A 24,050-nucleotide genomic window follows, 5' to 3' on the forward strand; every position below is an offset into this window, starting at 1 on the left:
TGCACTGATCACCAACTGCAAAAATTGATTTGGTTGTTCATCTGACTCAGCTCATGTCAGAGGTTGAAAATAATTATGATAGTGGAGCTGATAGTCAGGCAATTACATTTTTGTTCTCTCGCTCTCCAGCTCCTTCCCCCCACCCCCATCCCTTTACCCTTAAGATTATTCTTGTGGGAAGGCAACAGAGGCACAGGACAAGGGAGTAGCTTTTGGAGGAGTGGAATATGGACTCCTACGCACAGACTATAATAAATAGCATATTGTCTTATCTAGTCCCTTATCTTAATCAAATTTCTTAGCCTCCTATGTAAGATGCAGATGAAAACCAGATGAAAGATGCAGACTCTTTTGTCCCCTTCTTGAAAGTATGAAATAGGAAAAGCACATGCACTGCAAGGCAGATACTGTACCTGGACTCAAGGTGTCTTTACTATATCTATAGATATGGGGTGTCTTTTAAAAAAGATTTTCTCTAAACCATAATGCACAAGGGAGCCTGGGGTAAGAAGAGATTAGGCAACATCTGTGTTGGGAAACAGGTTCCATGGGAGATTGAAAATAACCCTTGAAATAGTCGTATAAGGAACAGAATAAAGGATTAGAATAAAGAAAGAAGAGTTTTTGCTAGAAGCAATACCTAGCATGTAAACCTAAAATAATGTGGAATATAGAGTTTAAGAGCACATCACAAGGCAAAAAATTACTTTTTAGATGGATTAAGAGACTGATAGATGAATATGGATTTCTTGATCTATTTCTATTTTAAAGGATATTTCTTTGTAAACACTAGAAAATTCAATGCTTTTGACCCAGGAGATTGGCTTTTCTGGTCCAAAGCTAGTGAAATCAAAAGTTGGAGGATGGGGAGTCTACCCAGTCCAGAAAATATTGGGGTATCTATATTATTGAAAATTGCTTTTTTCTCGACAATATAAGGAAAACTTTAAACACTCTACCAAAGCTGAAAGTTTAGAATCACATCTCTCTTCTCAGGGAACTTGTGGCTTAACAATTCAGTACGACTACCTCAGAATTTAAAACAAATGAGAACTTCCCTCAAAAACATCCCCCCAAGGATCCAGGCTTTTCTGTACACGCTCTAGCTTCTCTGTAAACCTCCTTTCTACTGCCTGGCCCACTGCAGTTTGACACATACACCTTTGTAATGAGTGTCCTGCGCATAGTAAATGTGTCAGATAAGGTTGACTGAACTGATGCAGGAGTGGTGATGTGGAACACGCCTTTGGCTTGAAACTCTACTAGCCAGCAGGGAAATGTTAGGGAATAAGCTAGACAAACCTGAAATAAATATTTCAACTGCAGTTTATATTGCTCACATTAAATAATGGAGAAGTATTTTGCTTTGTTATTTGTAGATCATGTATAAAGGCCTTTCCAAGAAAAGAAAATAGATGTATGGGCTCTTGGATCTATAGAGTCAGCGCGTATCCTTGGGTCATCTAGTTCAAAATACAAAAGCAATTGTTTGGACATTTTGGTTTAGTGATATTACTTTATATCTGAGCCTCTTTAATTCCGCATCACTCTCTTAGATTTGCTCAGAGTTTAAAGCCCCTTTACTCATTTCTTGCCCTTCTTACCCTGTCTCTGGCCACAGATTATGGTTAAGAGAAGGACTTTAGAATCAGACAGATCTGGGTCAGAATTGTAGCTTTGCTACTTACTACCTGCATTCTTGAGCTCTCTGAACCTCAGTTTCCTCCTTTGGAAAACAGAAATGGCGAAGCTCACTTCACAAGGTGTTTGAAAGAATTAAATAGAATAGAATAGAATGGAAAAACTACTTAGCACAGTGCTTGGCACACAGTAAGTGCTTAATAAATGGTGTAAAATTTTTATTGATTTGTTACTATGGTAGCTTTAACTAAATTTACTCTGCTACCCTACTTTCTGAGTAGGGACTTCAGCTTGTCTCTGGTTCTTTGGGAGCATCAGGTTCTCTTCTGTTTGGACTTTGGGGCTTTTGTTTTAAAAGCACATAATCTTCTGCAGCCACATCCTCCACCAGCACAGCAGATAACTAAAAACCTTCTTCCTGTGGACTCAGAGTCCTTTTTTGGCCTTTATCACCAGCTTTCTTGGCACTCTCTCTGCCACTTATCCCATTAACTCTCACCGTAAATTTTCAGGCAAGCTTCCCTGTTATACTCACGCATCATTCCTGCAGCTCTCGGTCTCATCCAGAGACGCTGGTCTAGAGTAGACTGGAGTATCTCTTTCTGAACTCTTTTCTTAGTCAGGCGACACTATGTGCAACATACTGGGCCTCCATAATTTCAATATGATCCCTCTTTGTAACACCTAACCTAAGGGGGTCCACAATTCTATACTCCTACTTCCCAAACATGTAGGCTAACATTTCCACTTATACTTCTAGCCTTTGAGGGAAAGCCATACAATTCACACTTTTTGCGGAGGTAATTTATTTCTTTGTTGTCTCTCTGCTATGCATTTTGAGATAGCTACCTATCCTCTGTACCTCTTAGTTTATATACCAGCTTTAAATCTATAGGGATTTATTATTTAATAATTACAAAACCTTTACCATGTGTATTAGGCCGGATCCAATACAATCTCAGTGTGGAATACTCAAGAGATGGAAAGTTCCATCTTATAAATATCCTGGTCAACAGAAAACCCTTTGTTAAAATGTTCCTGATGCAAATATTTCTAGTGTGTACCTTTCATCTTTTCTATCTTAGAAAACTACCGTTAATGTCACGTGACTTCAGTTCAGGCTCTATCATGCCTAGGGGTCATTTCAGTGCCCCAAGATGTGGAAATGTAGTCAATTGAGCTTCATCTGTATCACCTACTATCTTACAAAACCCTGTGGAGAATATTTCTTTTAGCAAATCTCTGGCATTACCTTAATCTTTGTGCAAGATGCATCTCTCTCTTTAAATTTAAGCACATTGAAACTTCTGGTTCAAAAGATAAATTTGTTTATTTGTTTTTAAGTAATTGATGAAACACTTAAAACTAAATAAAGGTCTGCTTCTGATTTGTAAAATTAACTCTGTTCCTTTAGGTGTTAACATAGTTTTGTATTGTTAGATGCTAAAAAGTTATTTTTTGTTGATATATTTCTTGTTATATTTCTTGTGCTTTCTTGTTATTTCAAGTTGATTCTTGTTATTCATTTTTTCTACCTACCCATTTATCTTTTTAATTCCTGATCACTAGCCAAACTATATACCATAGATTGGCTGATCCAATTCAAATGGCTTGGCTGTATTTTAGGAAAGAAAAATTCATTTTGTGAAAAATAGGTATGAGGTTGAGAAATTAGTGGTGCTGTGATACAGGAAAAAGAGTAGGATCAAAATGCATAGTAATGCATATGATATGCTGAAGGGTACAAGGAGCCAGGGAAGATAGTGAGCTGACATCTGTCACTACCCAGTAGCATCCAATTTTAGCATTCACTCCTTCATTCACGCTCCCTGGAAGTGTGCAGGCAAGAAGAATTCATGTCATGTTCTCAATTCTTCTCTGGACCCCAGGGTTGCAGCTCTCTGATCTGCTGTCTCATCATGGGATTCTAAGGGTTCTAGAAAGAGCTATATTTCACTTGATCCAGTTCTCTTTTTCAGTCTGGAGCTGAGACACAGTGGAATTCAGTAAGGGCTAACACCCACTGGCAGTTTGCATGACTCAAGGTACAAACTGAACCCACTGCTGTGGGCCCAGCTTTCCGTACAAATCAAATCCCCACTCCCCTACCTCACCACCAAAGCTAATGTTTAATTGCTTACATTGCTTAAGAGTCCAAAAGCATTCTTTCCTTTTACTGAGGTTCCTCATCGAAATGTTTTTACTTCACTATCCCATGGATGCGAAGGTGGTGGAGAAAAAGGCTTCTGAAGTGCTCTACAGAGTTCTAATCTCTGCTGCCTCACGTGCTTTGAATAGTGAGGTTTGTATTTTACCTTCCTGGTTGAAGAGTCTTGCAGCACATGTTCACTGCATATGAATAAACCTGCCTCATTCATAACCACTACTGACTGACAACCTTTGGACTCCTTCCACAGCTTGAAAACTCTTCTATCCCTTGAAGGCATCATGCACTGTGCCACGTTATTCTGTGTTTTTATTTCCAAAAAGGATGTATTTTAAACAAATTGTCACTTAAAGGGAAAGCTCACGGAAGCTTTAACAAGTGGCCTAAAATTTAGAAGATATTAAATACTCCTTTCTCTTTTCTGTGGTAGCCATGAGCCAGACTCACGTCCACTAACCATAAGTCTGTTACTTTTCCCCACAGTGTCATGGAGCAAAAATAGTAAATGGAACCCAGGAGACATGGGTTTGGTCCCATCTGTGTCACAACTAAGAGTGTGACTTATGACTAGCTATTATGGGACTGTGCATAATATAGAAAGAGTATTCTGAGAATGAAACCCCTATACAAATGAAAAGTGTGATTATCACAATCCTTTGAAGATTTTTAGAACAATTTCACTCTTCTGATGGGGCTAGTGTGTGGAATATCATGATAGATGATGTTCATTTTGCTTATTCCAGCATACATTGAAATCTTTGGGGGCATTATAGCTCTAAAATCTGAATCAATAATGATTGTCTGGAAACCATTAGCCAACAGTATTACTGTTTCCAAGGTATTGCCTAGGAGTGCTGAAGAGCTGACTATAATAGATAACTTATATACAATTACAACATATAGAAAAGAAAGAAATTGAATTCAATTAAACCTGGAGGGAGAAGCCCATAAGACGTAATCTGATTTAGAATTTTTTTTTCCTGAGATTTATTCTGTCATACAGTAGGACACCAGTAGATCTGCCGTGAGCCAAAGAGATAAGTGTTATGGCCACATGTACAGGACAGCACTTCTATTCTGCAGCTCCTCCTTGAAGTGTCCCTTTTAAGTCTCCATGTGGTGTCTGATGTTCACTCTCTCGCAGATGGGGGAGGTGAGGGGATTTGTCTTCTCCAGTCAAGGTCTCTCTGCTGAGAATTGCAACAAGTGGACACATTGCCACTTGCCTATCTTTCAGAAAAATGACTGCTGTGATAGCACAAATGTCCCGAGAGCTTTGCCTTGATGGAAGTGTGTTTTTAATGTTATGATTTTGGTACCCAGCCCTCTGTGGATAGCTTGGCATATGTCTTGTTATATTTAAACAGCGCTGACTGATAAAGTGGCCGTTAATTGGCAGTTAGTGACTAGGCTGCAGGTCTTTGTTACCCAGCCTTTCAGCTGACTGATCATTAACTAGAAGGAAATGTTTGACCCAGAAAGTCGTTACTGTTATTAAGTGAGAAAAAAAATTAAAATGCTCCAAATTGCTTTTTTATGAATCAGATGAGGATTTTAAAAAAAAAAAAGAAAAGAAAGAAAGAAAGAGAAAAGATAGCTTGTGTTACAATGGAGCCAACATCTGTTTACAGCCCCACTCTTTTCCTGCCTCTTGAAGACCACATGGTCATGTTTATGGGGGCAGGGATATATTTCCAAAATCCTACTGCTTCATCATCTAGAACCTCACTACTTTGACATTTCAAATCAGAAATTTCAAAAAATCCTTCAATCTTTTCCAGAGAACACAGTTGCTAAAATTTTTAAAGGAAATCATTTTGTCTGGGTGCCATGCAGTTTCTTAAACAGGCTTTGAGTAATTTTTTTCTAAATGAAAATGTGACTAAAAGCAGTATGATTGCATACATCTTATTATATAAAATTGTAATAGTATTGTGTATGTGTTTAGAATTAACTTTTTTCATAAGCCATTTGTGTTTTATTGAATTTTGCTGATTAAGCCTTAGCACCCACCTTGTGAGAGAAGTGTGAATTCTGATGGGTCTTCTTGACTCATTCTATGACCTTTGCACTTTGCCTCTCCAGTAGTCTCCTCATCGCCCTTCTAATGTAAAAAGAAAATAAAAATGGTCTGATGGGGTGCTGTGAGCCTTGGCAATTAAAACTTCACATGAAAATTGTCTCCTGAGAGAAAATATTACTCTCCCTTTTAATAAAAAAATACAATTAAGCCCTCCCTCAAACCTCTTGCCTTCAAATGTATTAATATCTTATGTAAAATATGGAAATGGATTCTTGTTTAGTTGAAAAACACCAAAGCAAGCGCAAAAAACAGTTCTACCCATAAATTGCTTTATGAATATTAAATATTCCCCACATTGGCTCTGACTAATAAAAACAAGAAAATGGAAGGTGTGGTGTGCTCTGTGCTTATTACCGTGTTGATTTAGTCCTGGGTGCAGTTCTATGCCCTTAGCATTATTGCCTTTTCTCTCGTGGTTGCACAATGCATTAAGTTTTGGAAATGCCAGTGTTTTACCTACAGGGCTGGGATTCATGGGCTCAGCTTTTACCTCTGAAGACTGGAGAAAGCAATTGAGTTGTTTGGAAATCTCTTTCAATTAAGTTTCAAAGGTACTGGGTTTATTTTTGCACATCTTTTTTTTTTTTTTTCCTTCCAGAGATTAGGACTGGACTTTAGAAGACTCTTTTAGCTACTTTAAAAAAAGAAATGTATCTCTGTATCAAATAGGACTAAAGGAAATGTGCTGCAGTGTTTGAAGGCAAGCACATCTGATCTCCAAAGAATCAGAAAATCTCTTCTCTAGTTGTATTTGTAGATACTTTTTGTTATGTTGCCTTTTTTTTTTTTTTAAACAGGTAAAGCTCAAATGAGCACAGCATGGTCCAGATGGTGTTTAAAGTTGCCCAAGTTTCTTTTATGTAACTTTCTCCTGGAAAGTGTGTTCCAGCTGGGAATCTATTGGGCTGTTAAAACTAACTTTGTCCCTTTGATGTTTCTGTTACACACACACACACATATACAGACCCACACACAGGTGTGAACATGGCCATTCCCAATGTATGGCATCTCATCACATCCAAGGGGGCTGGAAAGAACTCTGCAGGGCTTTATTAACTGTCGCTCAGGCTAAACATTTTATTCAGTTGGAAGACAGAAGAACTCTGCAGGATGATTTTCAAAACAGAGAGTAGAATTCTTACCTACAGACAGGAATTCTTTGTAAGGTGCCCACCTTCTCACAGGGGCCTTACTTAAGAAGAGGTGGAAACAGGCATTCCATTCATCTCTGAAGTGTATACAGTGATGTCATTCAGCTGTGTCCGCAGCAGTGAAAATTAGCTTGGTGTAACAGTTTCTTTAAATGCCTGGAACATACATTTCTTCTGAAATTAAACAAATAACATGTGCTAGCATTTGTGTAAAAAGATCACTTTGCCAGTGCACCGTTAGTGTATATTTGATTTGGTTTGTTTGTCAAGAAACAGAGGTGGGTTTCCCTGGAGTCCCCTGGTTCCACTACCCACCTTTTCCATACTTACCCTGTGCTCCAACCAAACCAAAGCAGTCTCTTATTCCCATCCCTTCCTTTCTACTTTCCTGCTTCTATGCATTGATTTGTGCCATTCACCTGGACGGTCTATTCCCACCTCTGCCCATTAATATCCTATTATCCTGTCAAAGCCAAACCCAAAGACCAACATCTCCATGAATTCCTCTCTGCCATTCCAGCCAGCATTTATTGCTCGCCCCTCAGAGCCCTTTTTCTTTCTTTTTACTATTATTTAAGGATATTTATCCCAGACACTTAACCACTTTATTATAAGCTTCTTAAAGACTGAAGTCACTTCAGATGTCTTTTTGTTTCCCTCAAAGCGTTAGCCAGAAAAGAGCTGTTGAATGAGTGAATGGTGAGAGACCCTCCCGGGCACAGCTGGGAATACCCTTGGATATCACTGAGCAGAATTTTTCTCAATCCAAAGGCATTGGTTCCTAGACAAATTCAGTGCATCACCTTGGCATCCTAAGCATCATCTGCTAAACAGTCTAGTTAACTCTGTTAAAAGTTATTGAAACACTTTGGTACTACCTGGTAAACAGCCACTACCTCGAGACCCCAGATGATCTCTACTTCGCCACCCGCATCCCTCCCAGCAGGACTCTCTTCTGCCCACACCACAAAGCAGATGGAGGCCTGGGGCAGCCGAAGCTCCAGAGCTATGGCCACTGTCTGTGCTGATGGATTAGTTCTCCTGCTGCAGTCATTGTTAAATACTAACTGTTAAATTTAATATTACCCCTGCCAATATTGTTATAACCAGTGTGACACCCACAGAAGACATTTAAAGCCACATACTGTTTATGGAGTTACGTCTAATCTTCATTTCAGCAGAGAAGAAATGAGTGCTCTGAATGAGGACTGGGGATCCTTGAGCATTTCCCCAATTTGGCTACAAAAGTTAATGAAATTGGAGCCCAAGCTTAAAATACAGCTAGAGCTATAGATATATCCTATGATATAAATATAGAGATAAACTTGTTTCATTGAGGAGTAACTAGGGAATTAGATTCCATTTGGACCTCTAGGTGATGAACAATTGGAAGCGTATTAAAACTATTTTAAATACAAGCATTTATTGCCTTTGCCTATAAGATACCACTTATGTGGGAAAGAGTCCAGTCCAGTGCGTTCCTGGGTATACAGCCTATGAAGATATTTAAAACCTAAACTGTATTTATTCTGCATTTAAAGATGTTTAGAGACTGCCTCGTGTGTTAATGTGTGCTCTGCGACTAGCACTGCTTAAATGCTCTCGCCCTGCACGCATTGATGTGCACATGGAAGGGAAGGAGAGCAAGGAATGAGAAACTGTGCTAACTGCTCAATGTTCAAGTAAGATTTATCTAAGAAAGAACAGTCTGGTGCATTAAGGTGAATATTCAAAGACAGATGTTTATCTTAATGGACTCAGAGGTACTTACAAACAGCGCAATCGCTGCAGTCATTTTACAAGGCATTTATTCCGAGCGATTACGCTTACTCTTTCTTTTATATAAAGAATTCTACTTAACGGTTTAAGTGACACCAGGACTAGTGTGGCCAGAGAACCATAGCTTGATTTTTTCTGGGCTCTGCTCAGCCAATCCTATTTGGAATGATAAGAAGCAAGACCCAAATCTCTTTGGGGGGCACTTGTTGGACTTTTTGCAAAACCTGGTCTATTAAAATTTTAAGCTGTCCCGATTTCCAGAATATTACATGATATTTGACTTACTTTAAACCTATAGTCCTTCAAATAAGGAATTGACTCCCTGGGACATAGTTGTACAATTGCAAGATGAATCGTTTATGGGTTTGTCTGGACCAATGAGACATTTTGTATCTTGAAAGCCAATATACTCTTCCAGAGCAACCCCTGTTCTTGGCAAACAACTTATAAAGGTATTCCTGCCCCTGACACTTCCAAAGGTCAGAATTAATGATAATTTGACAAGGATGGGGAGTAGTTCCCTCCTCCAACCCTATTCCTCTTTTCAAACATGACTCCTGGCTTGCCCAGTTCTGCTTAAATCAACACACATTCCCTGAGCATCTCCTGTCCATTTAAATATCTGTTGTGCACCTAAGCTCTCGTCCAGCGCTGTAATAGTCCTGTGGGTGATTTCAAACCAATAATAAATAATATCATAATATTAACAACACATCACAAAACAGTACCATCTCTGAGTCACTGATATCCATTTCAACCCACATAATAATGGCATGAGGTAGGTGTCGTCTCAGATTTATAGAAGAGGAAACTGGAAGGCAGAGCTCTTGTGATAGCCCTGGGCTTCCACCCCAGGGGCAGAGCCCATGCTTTCTGACCCCAAACACAACACTTTCCTTGATATTATAGCTGGCTATAGGGGACACTCCTTCCCTCCCTCCAGCAGCAATTAAGTAGAAGGGAAAGATGTAAGTCAGATATGTATTATAAATCAGAATATAAAAAACATGTTCCATGAGATTTGAAGAAAGGACTGACTTAGCATGTTAGAATATTTCATTTTTCAGCCATAGGATCAGGAAAAAGCAGCATGAAAAATGAATCTGAGTTGGGCCCTAAAGAAGGATATATAGAATTTTACCAAGTTTAAGTGGAATGAAATGCAAATAGAGCTGGGTAAGGAGTTATATAAGCCAGAACATTGTCAGGAACTTACCAGGCCTGTTCAAGACATGGCAAACGTTTATTTAATAGTCAGAATGTGGAGGTGTTCATGGTGCACACGGTAGTGAAATACAGTGCTGCAAAGTTACATTGGGGACCAGAGGTGGAGGATCTTGAATTAAAAAAAATAAAATAAAAATTAAGTCTAGACTTCATCTGATAAGCAGTGGGATAAATCTGGACCAGGAGAGTGGCACATTGAAAGCTTTGTTTTTATTCTAGTGACATGTTCTAGGGTTTATTGAAGAGACAGAAGCAAGGGAGGCTGATTAGAGAATCTCAGGATCCATCCAGGTAAGCGGCCAGGACCGTAGAAATGAAAACAGAGCGACATTTTATTAGAGATGGGCTTCACTGGACTTGGTGCCAGGAGGTGTGATGCTAAGTAGGGAGGACTCAAAGATGACCCTAAGGGTTAAAAGGCAGCAGTGAGAGAAGATGATCAATTCAGTCCGGGTTACGTTGATTGCAGATACAAGATATTCAATGGAAAATATTCTCCCTTACTAAGGTAAAAATATTTCTCCTTGCTTACCCAACTCCAAAATGATCTCTCCTCTTTCGAATTCCTTTCGGAATCTCATCGGGTCACAGAATTGGCATATTGAAGAGCACTGGAATTACTGTGGAGCTTCCCAAGTCCCACTCTGGATATTTTTAAAGTGTGAGTGATGTGCACCAAAGGCAGAGACCCCTCACACAGCGCTTTGCATCATCTCTGTCTCTGGCTGCTCTGTATGGATTGCGCTCTCTGTTATGATTGTGTTCAACCTCTAATAACAGAACATATGACCCGCAGTGACTAAAGAGGAGATACATCTACTCAGTTAAGAAGAATTCTGGAGTCTGGAAAGGAGAAAACTGCTTGTTTGGACTCATATCATACATTTGACAATATCTAAGTCAGCTTCTCAAGTCTTTTAGCCTTTCTCTCACACTTGCTACCTTATGGGCACAAGATGGCTGCTGCAGCTCCAAATATCCCATCCAAATCCAAGGAAGAAGGGAAAGCAGTTGAACCAAACAAGTCATCCTCTTTTATTAGGAATAGAATAAGCATTTCTAGAACCCTTAGAAGACTTCCTTAATCATCATTTTGTCTGGATAAATGCCACATGGCCACCTCTACTTGCAAAGAAGGCTTGGTTAGCCTGGACACATTGCCAGCCCTAGCAGGGAGGAAGATTAGGAGGGGTATTAATAATGTCTCCAATACTTGCCTTTCATGCTGCACTGTAAACACTCTGAAGGCAGGGACCATGTCCCTCAGGCCCTGCTCCCACGTTGCACCATGGACTTCTCCTCACCAGGCACTTTGCTGGACATATAAGGGTCTGGAATGGGAAGTGTTTGAGGAATCAATCCTTGCCTGGTGTGCTAACACCTCCCTCCTTTTGTGTTTTGGTTCCTCTGAGCAGCCTTAGGAAGGAATGTAGGAGCTTCTGGATAAATGTTAGAGAAACTCTTTTTCAGTATCTCAAAAGGAAGGAAGGGAGGAAGGAAGGAAGGAAAGAGAAAGGAGAAAGGAAGGGAAAGAGAGGGAGGGAGGGAAAGAAAGAAAAGGAGGGAGGGAGGGAAGGAAAAAGAAAAGAAAAGAAAAAGACTCCATGCTGGGAGGAAATCTTTGCTGTTGTAAAAATAGAATAGGGCTCAAGTGCATTCTTCAGTAATGAATGCATGAAAAGAAGCTTCTTAAATTATGAATGTGGCTTCTCTTACTTATTGCCCAGTAATCCTGTTTTATTGATTTCTGTTTATTTCCAATCACCTAGAATGAGACGCTGTGTTGCTCAGAGGTCCTGATCCCTAAAAGATTGTCATTAAACTACTCGGCTGTATTTAGTTGTTTATTTTTTGCTCAAAGTGATTGAATCAATACAAATACAAACAAAACACTTTTTTCCTTTGCTCCCTAGAAGACATGGGGAAACAAAAAACCTACAGAAAAGCTAAATAAAGATGCTCCAATTAAAAAAGAGTCCCATCAAATGACATAGCGATTTCTTTCAAAGAGGCAGAGTGTAAATTAAAAATATTCTTCTGACACAGTTTTTAAAGATGTCACTGACTCAGCAGAGTGGGTACTTATCCACTTTCTCTTCCTAGAGGGCCAGTTTGGAAGGGCAGCCCACTTTTCCCAAGATCAGCCGGCTCTCCAGGATCTCAGAGGGGAGCGTGTCTCACAGTCAGTGCTGGCAAAGCTCCGTGGTTCTGTCTGACCCGTTCTCAGCTCTGGTTTTGCTATCCACCACTACCTCTGTGTATGTTTAAAGACATGGTAAAATTTGTCAGAAAATTATGCTGTCATGATTCTTTTTTTAAAGTGGTTGTGTTGAAACTCTTCTCAGAATTGGGAAGGTGAAAACGTGGGAATAACCAAGGCCCAGGACCTTATTATGGGATCTTCCCCAGAATGTTATTAAACACTGGTCTAGGCAGCTCTGGAGGAGAGGGGGGGGCTGGAGGCAGGGGCAATAGAAGAGCCACCTAGGAAAGAGCTCTTTCTCGAAAAGGACTCTGGAGAAAATCAGTCTAGTTATACCCCACAGTCAGGAGGCCAGGAGTGAAGGCACAAGGGACCCAGTTGTAGGAGCATAAACTATTTGTCATAATCTGAGTTTCTGAAAACCACATCGGACCCCTCTGGACTGTTCAAAAACATTTTGCAAACTCCTTTGCATTTGCCCTCTCAGACGCAGCTTCGAAATCCACAGGAACCAGTGTAAAATAAGAAAGAAGGAAGAAGTATTAGGGGATGAATTCAAATAAATATGTTTGATTCATTTTACCCCCATACATGATGGGTCCACAGAATCTTGGGCTCGTGGGGCATCAGAAACTCTATATGTAGATGGGGTGGCCAGGAACAGGGGTGGACACACACATTGCATGCATCTCCTTTGCTTATGCACGTACCCCCTTGTCTCATTTCCTTTACTTACAAAACACAAATTCAAGAATAAAGTGATTCGGAATTTCAAGATGGTGGGAGCAGAGCGTTAAACCAAGCACAGGGTCCTTGTGAGCACAGAACACTGTGTGATGACATAGGTCTCAGGCCTGGGATGACACCTGCTATATTTCCAGCACCCACTTTACCAGTAAATGGATGCTGTTGCTTATAAACTAAAACCCGACAAAGTTGTTAGCTTTGCTGTCCATCGGAAATGAGAGATGAGTAGTCTTTTCGCTTCCCACATAGAGGTCGTCTTGTGTTTGGTTTTGTAAATCGTTTTGAGTTTATATAGAGCATGGGGTTATCCCTTTAAGGCTGGTTGCAGCCTAGGAATGAGGACGTGACTTCTGGAGGGCAGCTGGGTCCATCTGGCTTCCTGAATTTCTCATGCAACGGCACCTAAAGACTTTCTCTACCTTGAGACTTATAATACAAATCAAAAAGCTGTGTTTGAATCTGTCCTCCCGTCTTTCTCTGTGGGAGGTTGGTATTGTTTTCAAGACATGAGCAACCAGGGATAAATTTTCATTGCAAAGCCAAACTCCTTTGCATTTTCCCTCTCTTGGCGTTTGATATCAGGCTCTTCAGTTGGCCCTCATCTTTCTTTCACAGGTTTGACTCAGGCTTACTCACTGCAGATGAATCAAATGCACAAACCTTGCTTTAACAATTGCTGTTGCTCTGACACCCATATCTGACTTTTCCAATATTACATTACATGGCTGAGTGGGAAATACTCTTTTCAGAGTAATAAGGAATAGACGACCTTGTCTCTTTTTACTTGTATTTTACATTCAGTCCATTGCATTTGATTGTTCTGGGTTAAGTTTTCTGTGCCACATACTAAGTTCTGGGTTCTGCTGATACGCTCTTCCCTCTCGTGTTCACTCTATGTCGTCTTGAGCTTGAATTTCTTTCTTAGTTTCTTGTTTACTAAGCATGAAATTCCATCATGCTTAGTTCTGCAAGGTAACCATTCTCAACTCTTTTCTGCACCGATGGACCTGACGGATATTCACGTGCATTGCACACTCTTCGGTGTAAGTGGCCTACCTTCGACAAAATAAAGACGAGGTTCTGTTTGATTCCCAGCATTTGGCTGTTGCCCCACTCCTTTCTCCTTGCTCAGCTAGCAAGCCTCAGTTCATCATGAGGCCAAAGACTGAGAGCCACTGCTATTTGCTCTGGACTGAATGGCTACGTTCATCTTTTTTCAGAATTGCTGACCAAAATCCAGGACTGGCTTTATCCTGCGACTCCTTCTTCTCCTCTAATGTTGGAGCTTATTAAGTCTTCTAAGCTGTGCTCTCAACCTGCCAGGAAGGGCTGTTTCTCCTGTGTCCAGTGATAAGGTTAAAGTCAAAAAAGAGGACCAAGAGATCATTTCACAAAGAAATATGACTCTATTTTTCCTAGTTTTTTTTTTTTTCCCCAAAAACCCATTCCTTCTTTCTGAACTATAGAGCAAGAAAGAACATGGAGAAATGAATCGTATCAACAAAACACACTGATGCGCTCCAGGATGCAGACTATTCAGAATTTCAGCATCCACTGACTGGTACCCACATCACTATTTGTGGATCACATTAATATTTGGCCTTGGTCACTCGCCCTCTAAAAACAGAGGCTTGATTTCAGTATTATCATTGGAATAAAGGGCTCACTTAGAAAGCAACTCCCAACTCAAAAAAAGAAAGAAAGAAAAAGAAAAGAAAAGGAAGACAAGGGGGCGAGAAGGTGAGCAAGCAAGAAAAGTAGGTTAGGTCGTTGGAGCTTGAGCTAAACTGGCATTCCCTTGTCATGGTTAGATCCTCAGTACTCAAAACAAGGTTTGCGGTGGAAACCAGAAGCGTTTACAGAGGGAACACAGCCAGGCCTTTCAGATTAGCGGTCCCGGAGAGGGCTGCACCAATAAGAAAAGCAGCCGTTAAAGCCAGACCTTTGTGTCTATATAACCAATAGGCTCCTGGCCTAGATTCCTGGAGATGGTGTGTGGTTGGGTGGGCGTTTTGGGGTTTTTTTAAATTTATTTATTTTTTTTTCCTGCCTTCTAAATAATATGTAATTTCTCCAGGCCAAGAAATAAATTGAAAGGATTTAGAGGGATTTGCTTATCAGTGGCACACCACTAGCATTACATTCCTCCTGCTTTTGGGAAGGTACATTGAAGTTTGGTTAATCTTCTGTGGTTCAATACTCCTCTTCCCTATGTCAGGCTGCCTTGAACAACAGACAGATTAATCCCCCTTCTACCCACTCTCTTCTCCTTCCTCCCTCCCCCCTTCTCTTGATCCACCCTTCCTTTTTTGAGCAGATGGAAGAAAACTCTTAAAACTGGAAAGAAAAGAAAAAAAAAAGATGCTGTACCACATTTATTTGTATAATCCTACAGGGCTTCAAAGATAGAAATAAAGGACTCCAATCCTTGGCACAAAATTTGGCTACGCTTAGCTTGGTTTTTCTACTGTTAATTAAATCTTGAGTCGACAAAGGGATTTCCTTAAAGGTTAATTCATTAGCAAAAGTTATTATAAATCATGTCACTCCTTATCCTGCTCCAGTATATGTGGAGTAGGAAAAAAGGAACAATGTGGAGGCTATTGACAGTGGGCAGAGTTTAAAGAGAAGCTGGTGATACTATTCGCTTGGATTCCTATACAATCTACTGTCTTTAATGATAGAGGGTAATCAGTTTTTTACAGTGGGTACCACTTACGAACCTCACATTAATTTCAAGTTTTTGTAGCTGATGGTTTAGCATCACTCAGTGCTTTCTAGTTCGGCCTGGCTCAAATCCTAGTAGCATGTAAACTCCAGGACGAGGACTGGCTCTATCTAGCCCTCAGCAGAGTGACTGACACACGATAGGCTGTTAGTAAACATTTGTTGAGGGAAGACTGATTGAATAAGTAAATACATGCATCCATAAAATCATATATCCAGAAAAATGGGAATTTGTTTTTTGTTTGCTCTTAATTTTTTTTCTTTCTTTTTTTTCTTTCTTTTTTTTCTTTTTTTTTGCAATACGCGGGCCTCTCACTGCTGTGGCCTCTCCCGTTGCGGAGCACAGGCTCTGGACGCGCAGGCTCAGCGGCCATGGCTCACGGGCCCAGCCGCTCCGCGGCATGTGGGATCTTCCCGGACCGGGGCACGAACCCGTGTCCCCTGCATCGGCAGGCGGACTCTCAACCACTGCGCCACCAGGGAAGGCCTGCTCTTATTTTTTATGTGCAGTTTTCTGATAAAGCTCTGTCCCAATTAACTAATTTTGGTCATGCCGAATGCAGTGTCTGTAGCCCAGGGCAATTCTCTTAAAACCTCATTCCAAGGAAATAGGAGCCAAGTAAAATATGTGGGTTGTCACGTCTTATTTGGCAAGTGGTTGTCTCCAGGTAGAGAGTAGAGAGGAAAGTAATGTCTTGAAAAACCACAATGTCATGAACTCCAGAAGACTTTTTAAAAATTCACAGTGTTGTTCCAGTAAAGATACTTAGGCGCATCGAGGTGGACGAAAGGGGAACTCAGAAATCATCTTAAGCAGGCTGGAACTTTGTCCCTTTGTTTCCATTGTTCAGAACCCGTCTCATGATATGCCTCTGTCTTTTACACTTGAGTATGACAAGTTTAAATCGTTTATTTCATTTTCTCATAATGGTGTTGGTTGGTTCTTTTGCAGATGACTATAAAGAGGATGTTCAGAATAAAATGAGGGTATAGATAATCGTACTCATACAATCTTACCGTGCTTTAAGGTTGTTTCTGGATTGGGCTTGAACTGGGTGTAGTGGTGGGGTTGCTGGGGAAGAAGGGAGGGATGAGATGATCCCTTCTAACAAGCTTGCTGAAGCTCCAGGTTTTCCTACCTTTTGTTCAGTCTAAAAATCATCCAGTAGTTTGTGTGTGGGGGGCGAGGAGGAGGTATCTATTAGCATGGATCAAAGATTGGACTATGCAATGGCAACAGTTTGATAAAGTCTTAACAAATAAATTTAAATTGAGATGTCAAACTTTTCAAATCTCATTAAAGATTATTTATTGATCTAGAGTCTATGTACTTTAATTAAAAGTATCTCAGACATCTGTTTTTTTTAAAATAGAGAATAAATACTCATAATGAAGCTGAATGAGACCATCGCTCATATGAGATACTTAACTCCAGCTCTATCTCAGAATGGAAGTTTAGAGACAAAAAACTAAAACACCAAGCATTTGAAGGAATTTAATTCTTTTTAGCATGAAGCAGCTGCAGAGATGTATGGCTGTTTTCTGTGGGACTTCAGAGTACTTATGGGCCTTTCTCCTTTCCTTTTTCACTGGAAGAAAGGCGATCATCATTCTTGAGTGTGTTATTTATAATTTCATAAAGCTGTTCTGTGGCAGGACTTATTTTGTCTGCTGCTTAATCTCGGTCAAATAACCGTGCTTCCAAGGAGCTGGGTGGAAAAAGAAAGATCATCCCCCCAAATGATTAGCCTATTCTCAGTATAAGATAAAGGGCTAAAGGTTGGAAGTTTGAAGTCACAAATCGGCATGTGGGCAGTAAGAAGGGGACATAGTGAAACTCTCTTAAGCGGTTCTGACCACGGAAGCAGATATTTTTCTCAATGCTGAATAACGGATAACGATGAAGAACGGTGTAGAACCATCCCTGTACTGAGATGAGGTAGAGCCCTTCAGAGTAAATAATTAGAAGCAGGTGATTATAGAAACAATAACTCATGGGAGGAAAATGAGAAGCCAGGTTTGTAAAACTGAGGGAATTAGAAGGAAAATATATCTATAAATTTACTTGGGTGGACAGAGTTTTGAGCTTTCTTCTGTCCCAGTTCATTCTAATTTCAATAAACACTGGTAGGGGTAAAAAAAGAATATAAATGCAATAAAAAATCTTTTAGGAAAGGAATAAAGAGGGTTCCTGCCAGAGAGATATTTTATTGAAAGTTATTATAATACCTATCTTTAGTTTTATGAGTCCTAATACAGAACCAAGTAATTTCAACATGTGGATTAAAAATATGAGATACATATTTTAAAATGGGGTAGTATGAATTATTATTTTTAATATAGGACTTGGCTAATATATAGGGACAGAAGAATATTTTCCTCCCCTTGAGAAGGCAAGGAAAGGTCTTTCATCTGCACTGTGGAGGGAATGGCGCAGTCAGACCCATGCGCTGTGTTCTGAAACCACGTGTATTATTAGCTCCCTAAGGAAATGTGATGGATGACACTGGTGAGATGTGGGGAGGGGAAGAAGGAGAGGAGTCTGATAGGGCAGGATATTAAATTCATGCTCATTATCCAGGTTTGCAAGAACAACACGATAACTCAAGGAGCTGTCATACTGTCATTCTAGTATATCTCTTCACTCCAGTCATCCCATACTACTTGTGGGTATACAAATAAGCTGTGCTTTTTCATATCTCTGAGCCTTTACAAAGACTGTCGATTTCACCTAGGATGCCCTTTTCCTTCTCGAAGCTCTCAGCGTTCCCCTGCTTCACTACTGCCTGTCCCTGAGGGCTCATTTTCCACATGCCCCTCTGCCTAGGAGCTCTCTCTGCTCCCTTGCTATATGCTCCCTTATCACCTTATGCTTACTCTTGTCATAGCATTCAGTTTACTGTGTCAAGTTTGTCTGTGGACCAGACAGCCTCTTCAGAGACTGTGAATTCCCCGCGCAAAAGAACTGTTTTTATCTATCACTTTATCCCTCCTGACTGTTACAAGGCTGGACACAGGCATTCAATAAATATTTATTATGCATGAATGAATGAACAAAGCACCTTGATGATATAGTTCCATATCACTGATGGTTGACGTAGTCACTTAGCCACTAAGGAACTGTTTGGTTGGGGAGTGGTTATGGGTCTTCTATTCTTCATTGAATGACTTGTAGATAATGTTGGTATTTGACATATGGGAACCACAGTATGTAAACACTTTAAGCTTAGCCATTAGGAATTGTGAGACCTTTAGACAATCATTGTGAGGGGAAAAAAGTTAAGATGACATGGAAGGCACCTTGATGAACGTCCCTCACATAACTATATGAACAGAGAAATTTCCTAAGGCAATACTGCTACTCGAAGGAGCGTGGGTGGTGAACAGTTAAAACAGCAGATGTCACTACAAATGTCTGTACCCTTGGTTATTATGAGTTCTGAAAGAGTTAATATGTGATCACTGCTTAGCACAAAGGCTGAATATAGCAAGTGTTTAATGAGTGGTAAATTAGTAGGCATAATTCTAGAGTTCAAATACCTTTTTCCTCTCAAAAGTACTAACTGCTCTTCTTTCTAAGGAATTATGAGTAATAATGAAAAATGGTTGTGATTGTAAGAAGATACATACACACACTCACAACCACACACACACAGACGCGCACACACACACACACACAGCCTAGGGCTCCTGCATTTTATTTAAGGAAAAAAGTCCATAGATCCATTCTTCTCATGATAATTGTACCCCAAGTCTGTGAGATACTGCAGTAGTGAAGCATACTCCGCTAGTCATGGGAACCAATAATCAGGGAAGTGTGCCTTTTCTTCCAAGGGTCAGAGTCAGACCCTGCATTTGCTTGTAATTGGGGAAGGGCACAGACAAGAAAAATTAAAAAGCTACCAAAAGAAAGCCTCGGGTTTTCTGAGAGTAATTTTGGATCAAATAATCATTACTTTAGGATATGATCCTAAGTGTATATCCAAAAACCTTGGTTTGTAATTTTTGTTGTTGTGTTTAGGTGGCAAGGACAGAAGTCATTTTTTAAAAATCCCTAAAAATAGTGATCTGAATCCTGAGCCCTTTGCAAATCAAAGCTTCTTGCTCCTGGCAGAGAAAGCATTTCTGAAACTACACAGTGTTTTGTGGCAGGCGTGGCTGTGTTAGATGCCAGGTTCTCCAGATAAACGTTGTTTACCATGTTGGGCCAAGAGAGGATTGAGATGTTTGTAATTGCTTTGGGCGTTTCATTGGCTGAATCTGTAAATGGTGATGGTGAAGTCTGAGGGACAGAAAGGAAGGGGCTGAATTCACAGAAGACCACACACAATGTTTGGATCCACAGCCACTGGAAACAGATCTTCCAATGGCTTTTTAAGCTCTCTTGGCATCTTCATGAGTATATTTTTCTTTATCTCTCTTCATGGCAGATCCAACCAGAAATGGTGTTTGTACCATTAAATGGAGGTAAGGAATTATCAGCAATGAAGAGCAGTTCTAATGGGGGATAAATCATTAAAGGTAGAGTGCATAGGCAGATAGCACATCTATTTAAATTAGGAGTGGCTCCCAGGCTCGACATTCCTGTTATTGATTGATTGATTGATTGAATTAGTTAGCTAGTTTTAGCTCATATTTAATGAGCATGTACCATATGCCAAGAACAGAGCTTCACTTTTAACAGTACACTTAAATCACATGCTCAGTCGGTAACAAATCACTCTGTTTATCCCAATTTACAGATGAAAATAATTGAGGCCCGGAGAGGGGAAGTAACTGGCTTCCCCAGGTCACAGACTGTACGTTTAGGAGCTGGGATTCATAGCTGTGCTGTCTAGAGCCCAATCTTAATCACACTCTCTAGACTGTCTGTCATCTCATCCTCTTTGAGTCTAGTCACCATTTATAGGAGCTACTGGCAAAAATGTGTTTCCGTTGCCTGGGAGGAAACTTGTTCTCATCCATACTCATATTTAAAAAAAAAATCTCTGGGAAGTGAGGCACAAGGAGTGAGAACATGGGTGAGCATATGTTTGGGGCCTGCCAGGGGGATTAGGGGCTCATTTTGGGGACAGAAGTGGAGGTGGTTATGGGGGAGGGGAGTGGGGCTGGGGACAGTGTCACTCAAACCACAGAAGCGAGAACCTGTGAGGTATTGGAGGAGGCAGGGGAAGCTGAGGGGAAAATAGGGAATATCCTTTCCACCACAGAGCCTAGTACTTATCTTAAAGAAGACAAAAAACCGAAAACAAAAACAAACAAACAAAAACCTTACCTTGTTTCTTTAGCCAATAAAAATTAAGATAATTCTAAGGATTAAGTAAAATCTTAATTCTCTTAAAAATTAAGATACTTTTTGGTATTAAGTTAAAGATTCCACTAATATGTTAATGCCTATTTTGGTTTCTATTGGAGTTATGCATTGTTCTTATACATTTGCTCAGTGACCTTTTTAAACTTCATTGCCTGGCCTTCAGTTCTTGAGACAAGCTCGCTAGATTTTCATTAACTCACCAGTTTTCTAGGGATCAAAGCTAGTTAAGTCCTATATGGGCCATTCTGTAAGGTCCTTATAATCAAGTCACTGACAATTAATTTTCGATTGATTACATTTTAGAAACGTATTCTCAACCTCTTTTTCATTACCAGCCTCTAAGAAGACTTTTAGACCTTTTCCTAATTGTCCTTCTCCATAAAATTTTAATACCAGATATACTGTATATTCATTCTAGTACTGTGGCTCTTGGCTGATCAAAAGCCATTTTCATATCTAAGATCCTCCCCCTTTTGCCCAAAACAATTATTGCTGGCTGGGGAGGGGCATGGGTGGATATCATCCCCATAGAAAATGCATGCTTTAGAACAATCAAACAATAATCGTGGCCCTTCCCAAAATGGTGTTTGCCTCTTCTAATTGCTTCTGCATTTACACAGTTAATATTTGTTCTCTTATCACCTCCCTTCCCTTAATGAGCGGAAGTGGACCCGTATTGGGCCCCATCATAGCAGGAAACTCCAAGAGAGTGAGCTCATGATCTCTCTAACATGAATAATGGTGCTCCAGGATACAGCTGCCAGCATCAGTTGTGGAAATGAAATGCACATTTCAGTAGTGTCTAGTTGACAATAAAAATAGTATGTTTGAAAAATCTTTTTCTATTGACTTTAAGGAGAAGCAGAGGTAGAAGTATCTCCCTGACAGGTATTGAATAAAGATCAATTATGTGGTTTAAGGCACCTCTCTGCCACTGTTAATTAAGCAAAATCCATTACCTAATGTGGTTTTTCTACTGTTCTTTGCTGTGTCCAGCAATTCTGTGCCCACTATGTCTGTTTCAAGAAGGATGTTGTCTGGAAACACTAAGCATATGGGTTGTCATGTGTATTCATTTGCTAGGGCTGCCATAACAAAGTACCGTAGACAGGGTGGCTTAAACAACAGAAATTTATTTTCTCACAGTTCTAGAAGCTAAAATTCCGAGGTCAAGATGTCAGGGGTGTTGGTTTCTTCCGAGGCCTCTCCCCCTGGCTTGTAGATGGCTGTCTTCTCCCTGTGCCTTCACATGGCCTTCCCTATGTGTGTGTATGTGTGTGTGTGTGTGTGTGATAATCTCATCTTTTTGTAAGGACAACAGCCATGTTGGATTTACTTACCCAAATGACCTCATTTTAACTTCATTACCTCTTCAAAGACCCCATCTCCACATACCAGTCACATTCTGAGGTACTAGGGGGTTAGAACTTCAACATATGAATTTGGGAGGGGGCACAGTTCAGTCCATAACATCGTGTAAGGAGGGGTATAAAGAAGCCTATGGGAGCTACAGATGCACACTTTGACTAAGATGTATCTATTCAAATCTTCACTATGTTTTTTACTAGCTGTGGGTCCTTTAGCAACTTGCTTAACCTCTCTGAACTTCAGTTCCCTTTAAAAGTGTAATAATTATCGCTGTCCCAAAGGATCATTGTGAGAATTGTGTCTAATTAATTAGTAATAACTACAAATAATAAGCATATATACATGTCTAGCACAGCATCTGACTTGTAATTGCTTTTTCTCTTGAATATGGATTCAGTCTTCAATGCTTTGGGAATAATAAGACCGGCAAGTCAGTTAATATTATTAACATCAGGAAGGAGAAATCAATGAGCATTTGTTGAACAACTGCTATATATTGAGTACTCTTATGCACAGAGTAGGACAAAAGTTTGGTTTTTAGACAAGATCTGTAGCTTAATAATTGAGGGAATGATTGAAAGAGTATTTATTGTGCGTGTAGAATGTACCAGGTACAGAAAGTACTTTTCTCGTCTACTGTGTAGCAAGGGGCCTTCTTACTGCCCACACCCAAAGTCCCCTATATTTCTTGCAGCAGCAGATTCCCTGGCATTGGGGAATTTCTGCAGGATTCAATAGAAAAAATAATTGTCTCAAATTGAATTACTTTTGCTGCAATCAAAATGTTTTCTGCTGTCTTCAGAAACAGCCTTACCTGTGTCCAGAGGCTGTCGTGTAGTGTCTGTCTGCTGGTCAACGTTACTAATTCAACTAACTGCAGCAATTACGTGAAGAATCGCTGATAGTGAGAGAAGCCATTATGCTATTCCCGAACAGACTGCATTCCACAGTGTTCATTAATTATGCCAGCCTATAGATTCACGACCACCAAATCATACACTTGAGACTGCACACCATATGTGTTGAAACCCTCTCCAAGCTGCAGTGTAGTTCTTCTGTGCTGGCTTGCTCCCTTGTATTGCCACCATTTGCAATAGCCCTTCTCCTGCCCTTCTGATTCTCAAAATTGAAATTAAAGTCAGGATAGAGTCAGGCTGCACAATGTGATCTACAGGGATAGGATAGCCTTCAGCCTCCTCAGGCCACCTTGGGACACTCAGCTTTACATAGACCCACACAGGTTGTCTGGACCCAGAGCCATTCAAAGCTACACAGCAGTTAACATTCTCTACCCTACAGCATACCCTCTTTAGAGGAGAGAGACAGACAGCAATGTTGATGGAGGCAGGACACAGTGATAAATCTTTGATGCTTTTGCTCATTGGTTTCCTTATCTCTCTCTCTCCTCTCTCTTCCCCCTACCTCATTATGTTTTCTTTGACATGTGCAGCCAACGTCAGATGACCTTGTTTCATCTGCTGAATGTTCAAGCGATGACGAAGACTTCGTTGAATGTGAGCCGAGTACAGGTAGGTTAGGTCAGTCTCTTGTTTTGCTTGCTTTATTTTTTCATTTGCAAAAAACAATACATACGTATATGTGAATATACATGTGTTTTATATATATATATATTATAGTGTGTT

At 40.2% G+C, this 24,050-nt stretch overlaps 1 protein-coding gene across 12 annotated transcripts in view; it reads left to right on the forward strand.

Moving 5' to 3' along the window:
- Window positions 1-24,050, forward strand: part of NRXN3 (neurexin 3) — a 1,701,263-nt gene that overhangs the window by 1,626,341 nt on the left and 50,872 nt on the right. For all 12 annotated transcript variants that reach the window (XR_004479740.2, XM_033415363.2, XM_033415434.2 and 9 more), the window contains one exon: window positions 23,858-23,936. Coding sequence is in view for 11 of the 12 variants with exons in the window: in XM_033415363.2 (XP_033271254.1) it covers window positions 23,858-23,936 (79 nt within the window). In the remaining variant the exon portion in view is untranslated. The remainder of the gene's footprint in view (window positions 1-23,857; window positions 23,937-24,050) is intronic.

The sequence above is a fragment of the Orcinus orca genome, chromosome 2, assembly GCF_937001465.1.
Source record: "Orcinus orca chromosome 2, mOrcOrc1.1, whole genome shotgun sequence".
NCBI classification, from domain to species: domain Eukaryota; kingdom Metazoa; phylum Chordata; class Mammalia; order Artiodactyla; family Delphinidae; genus Orcinus; species Orcinus orca.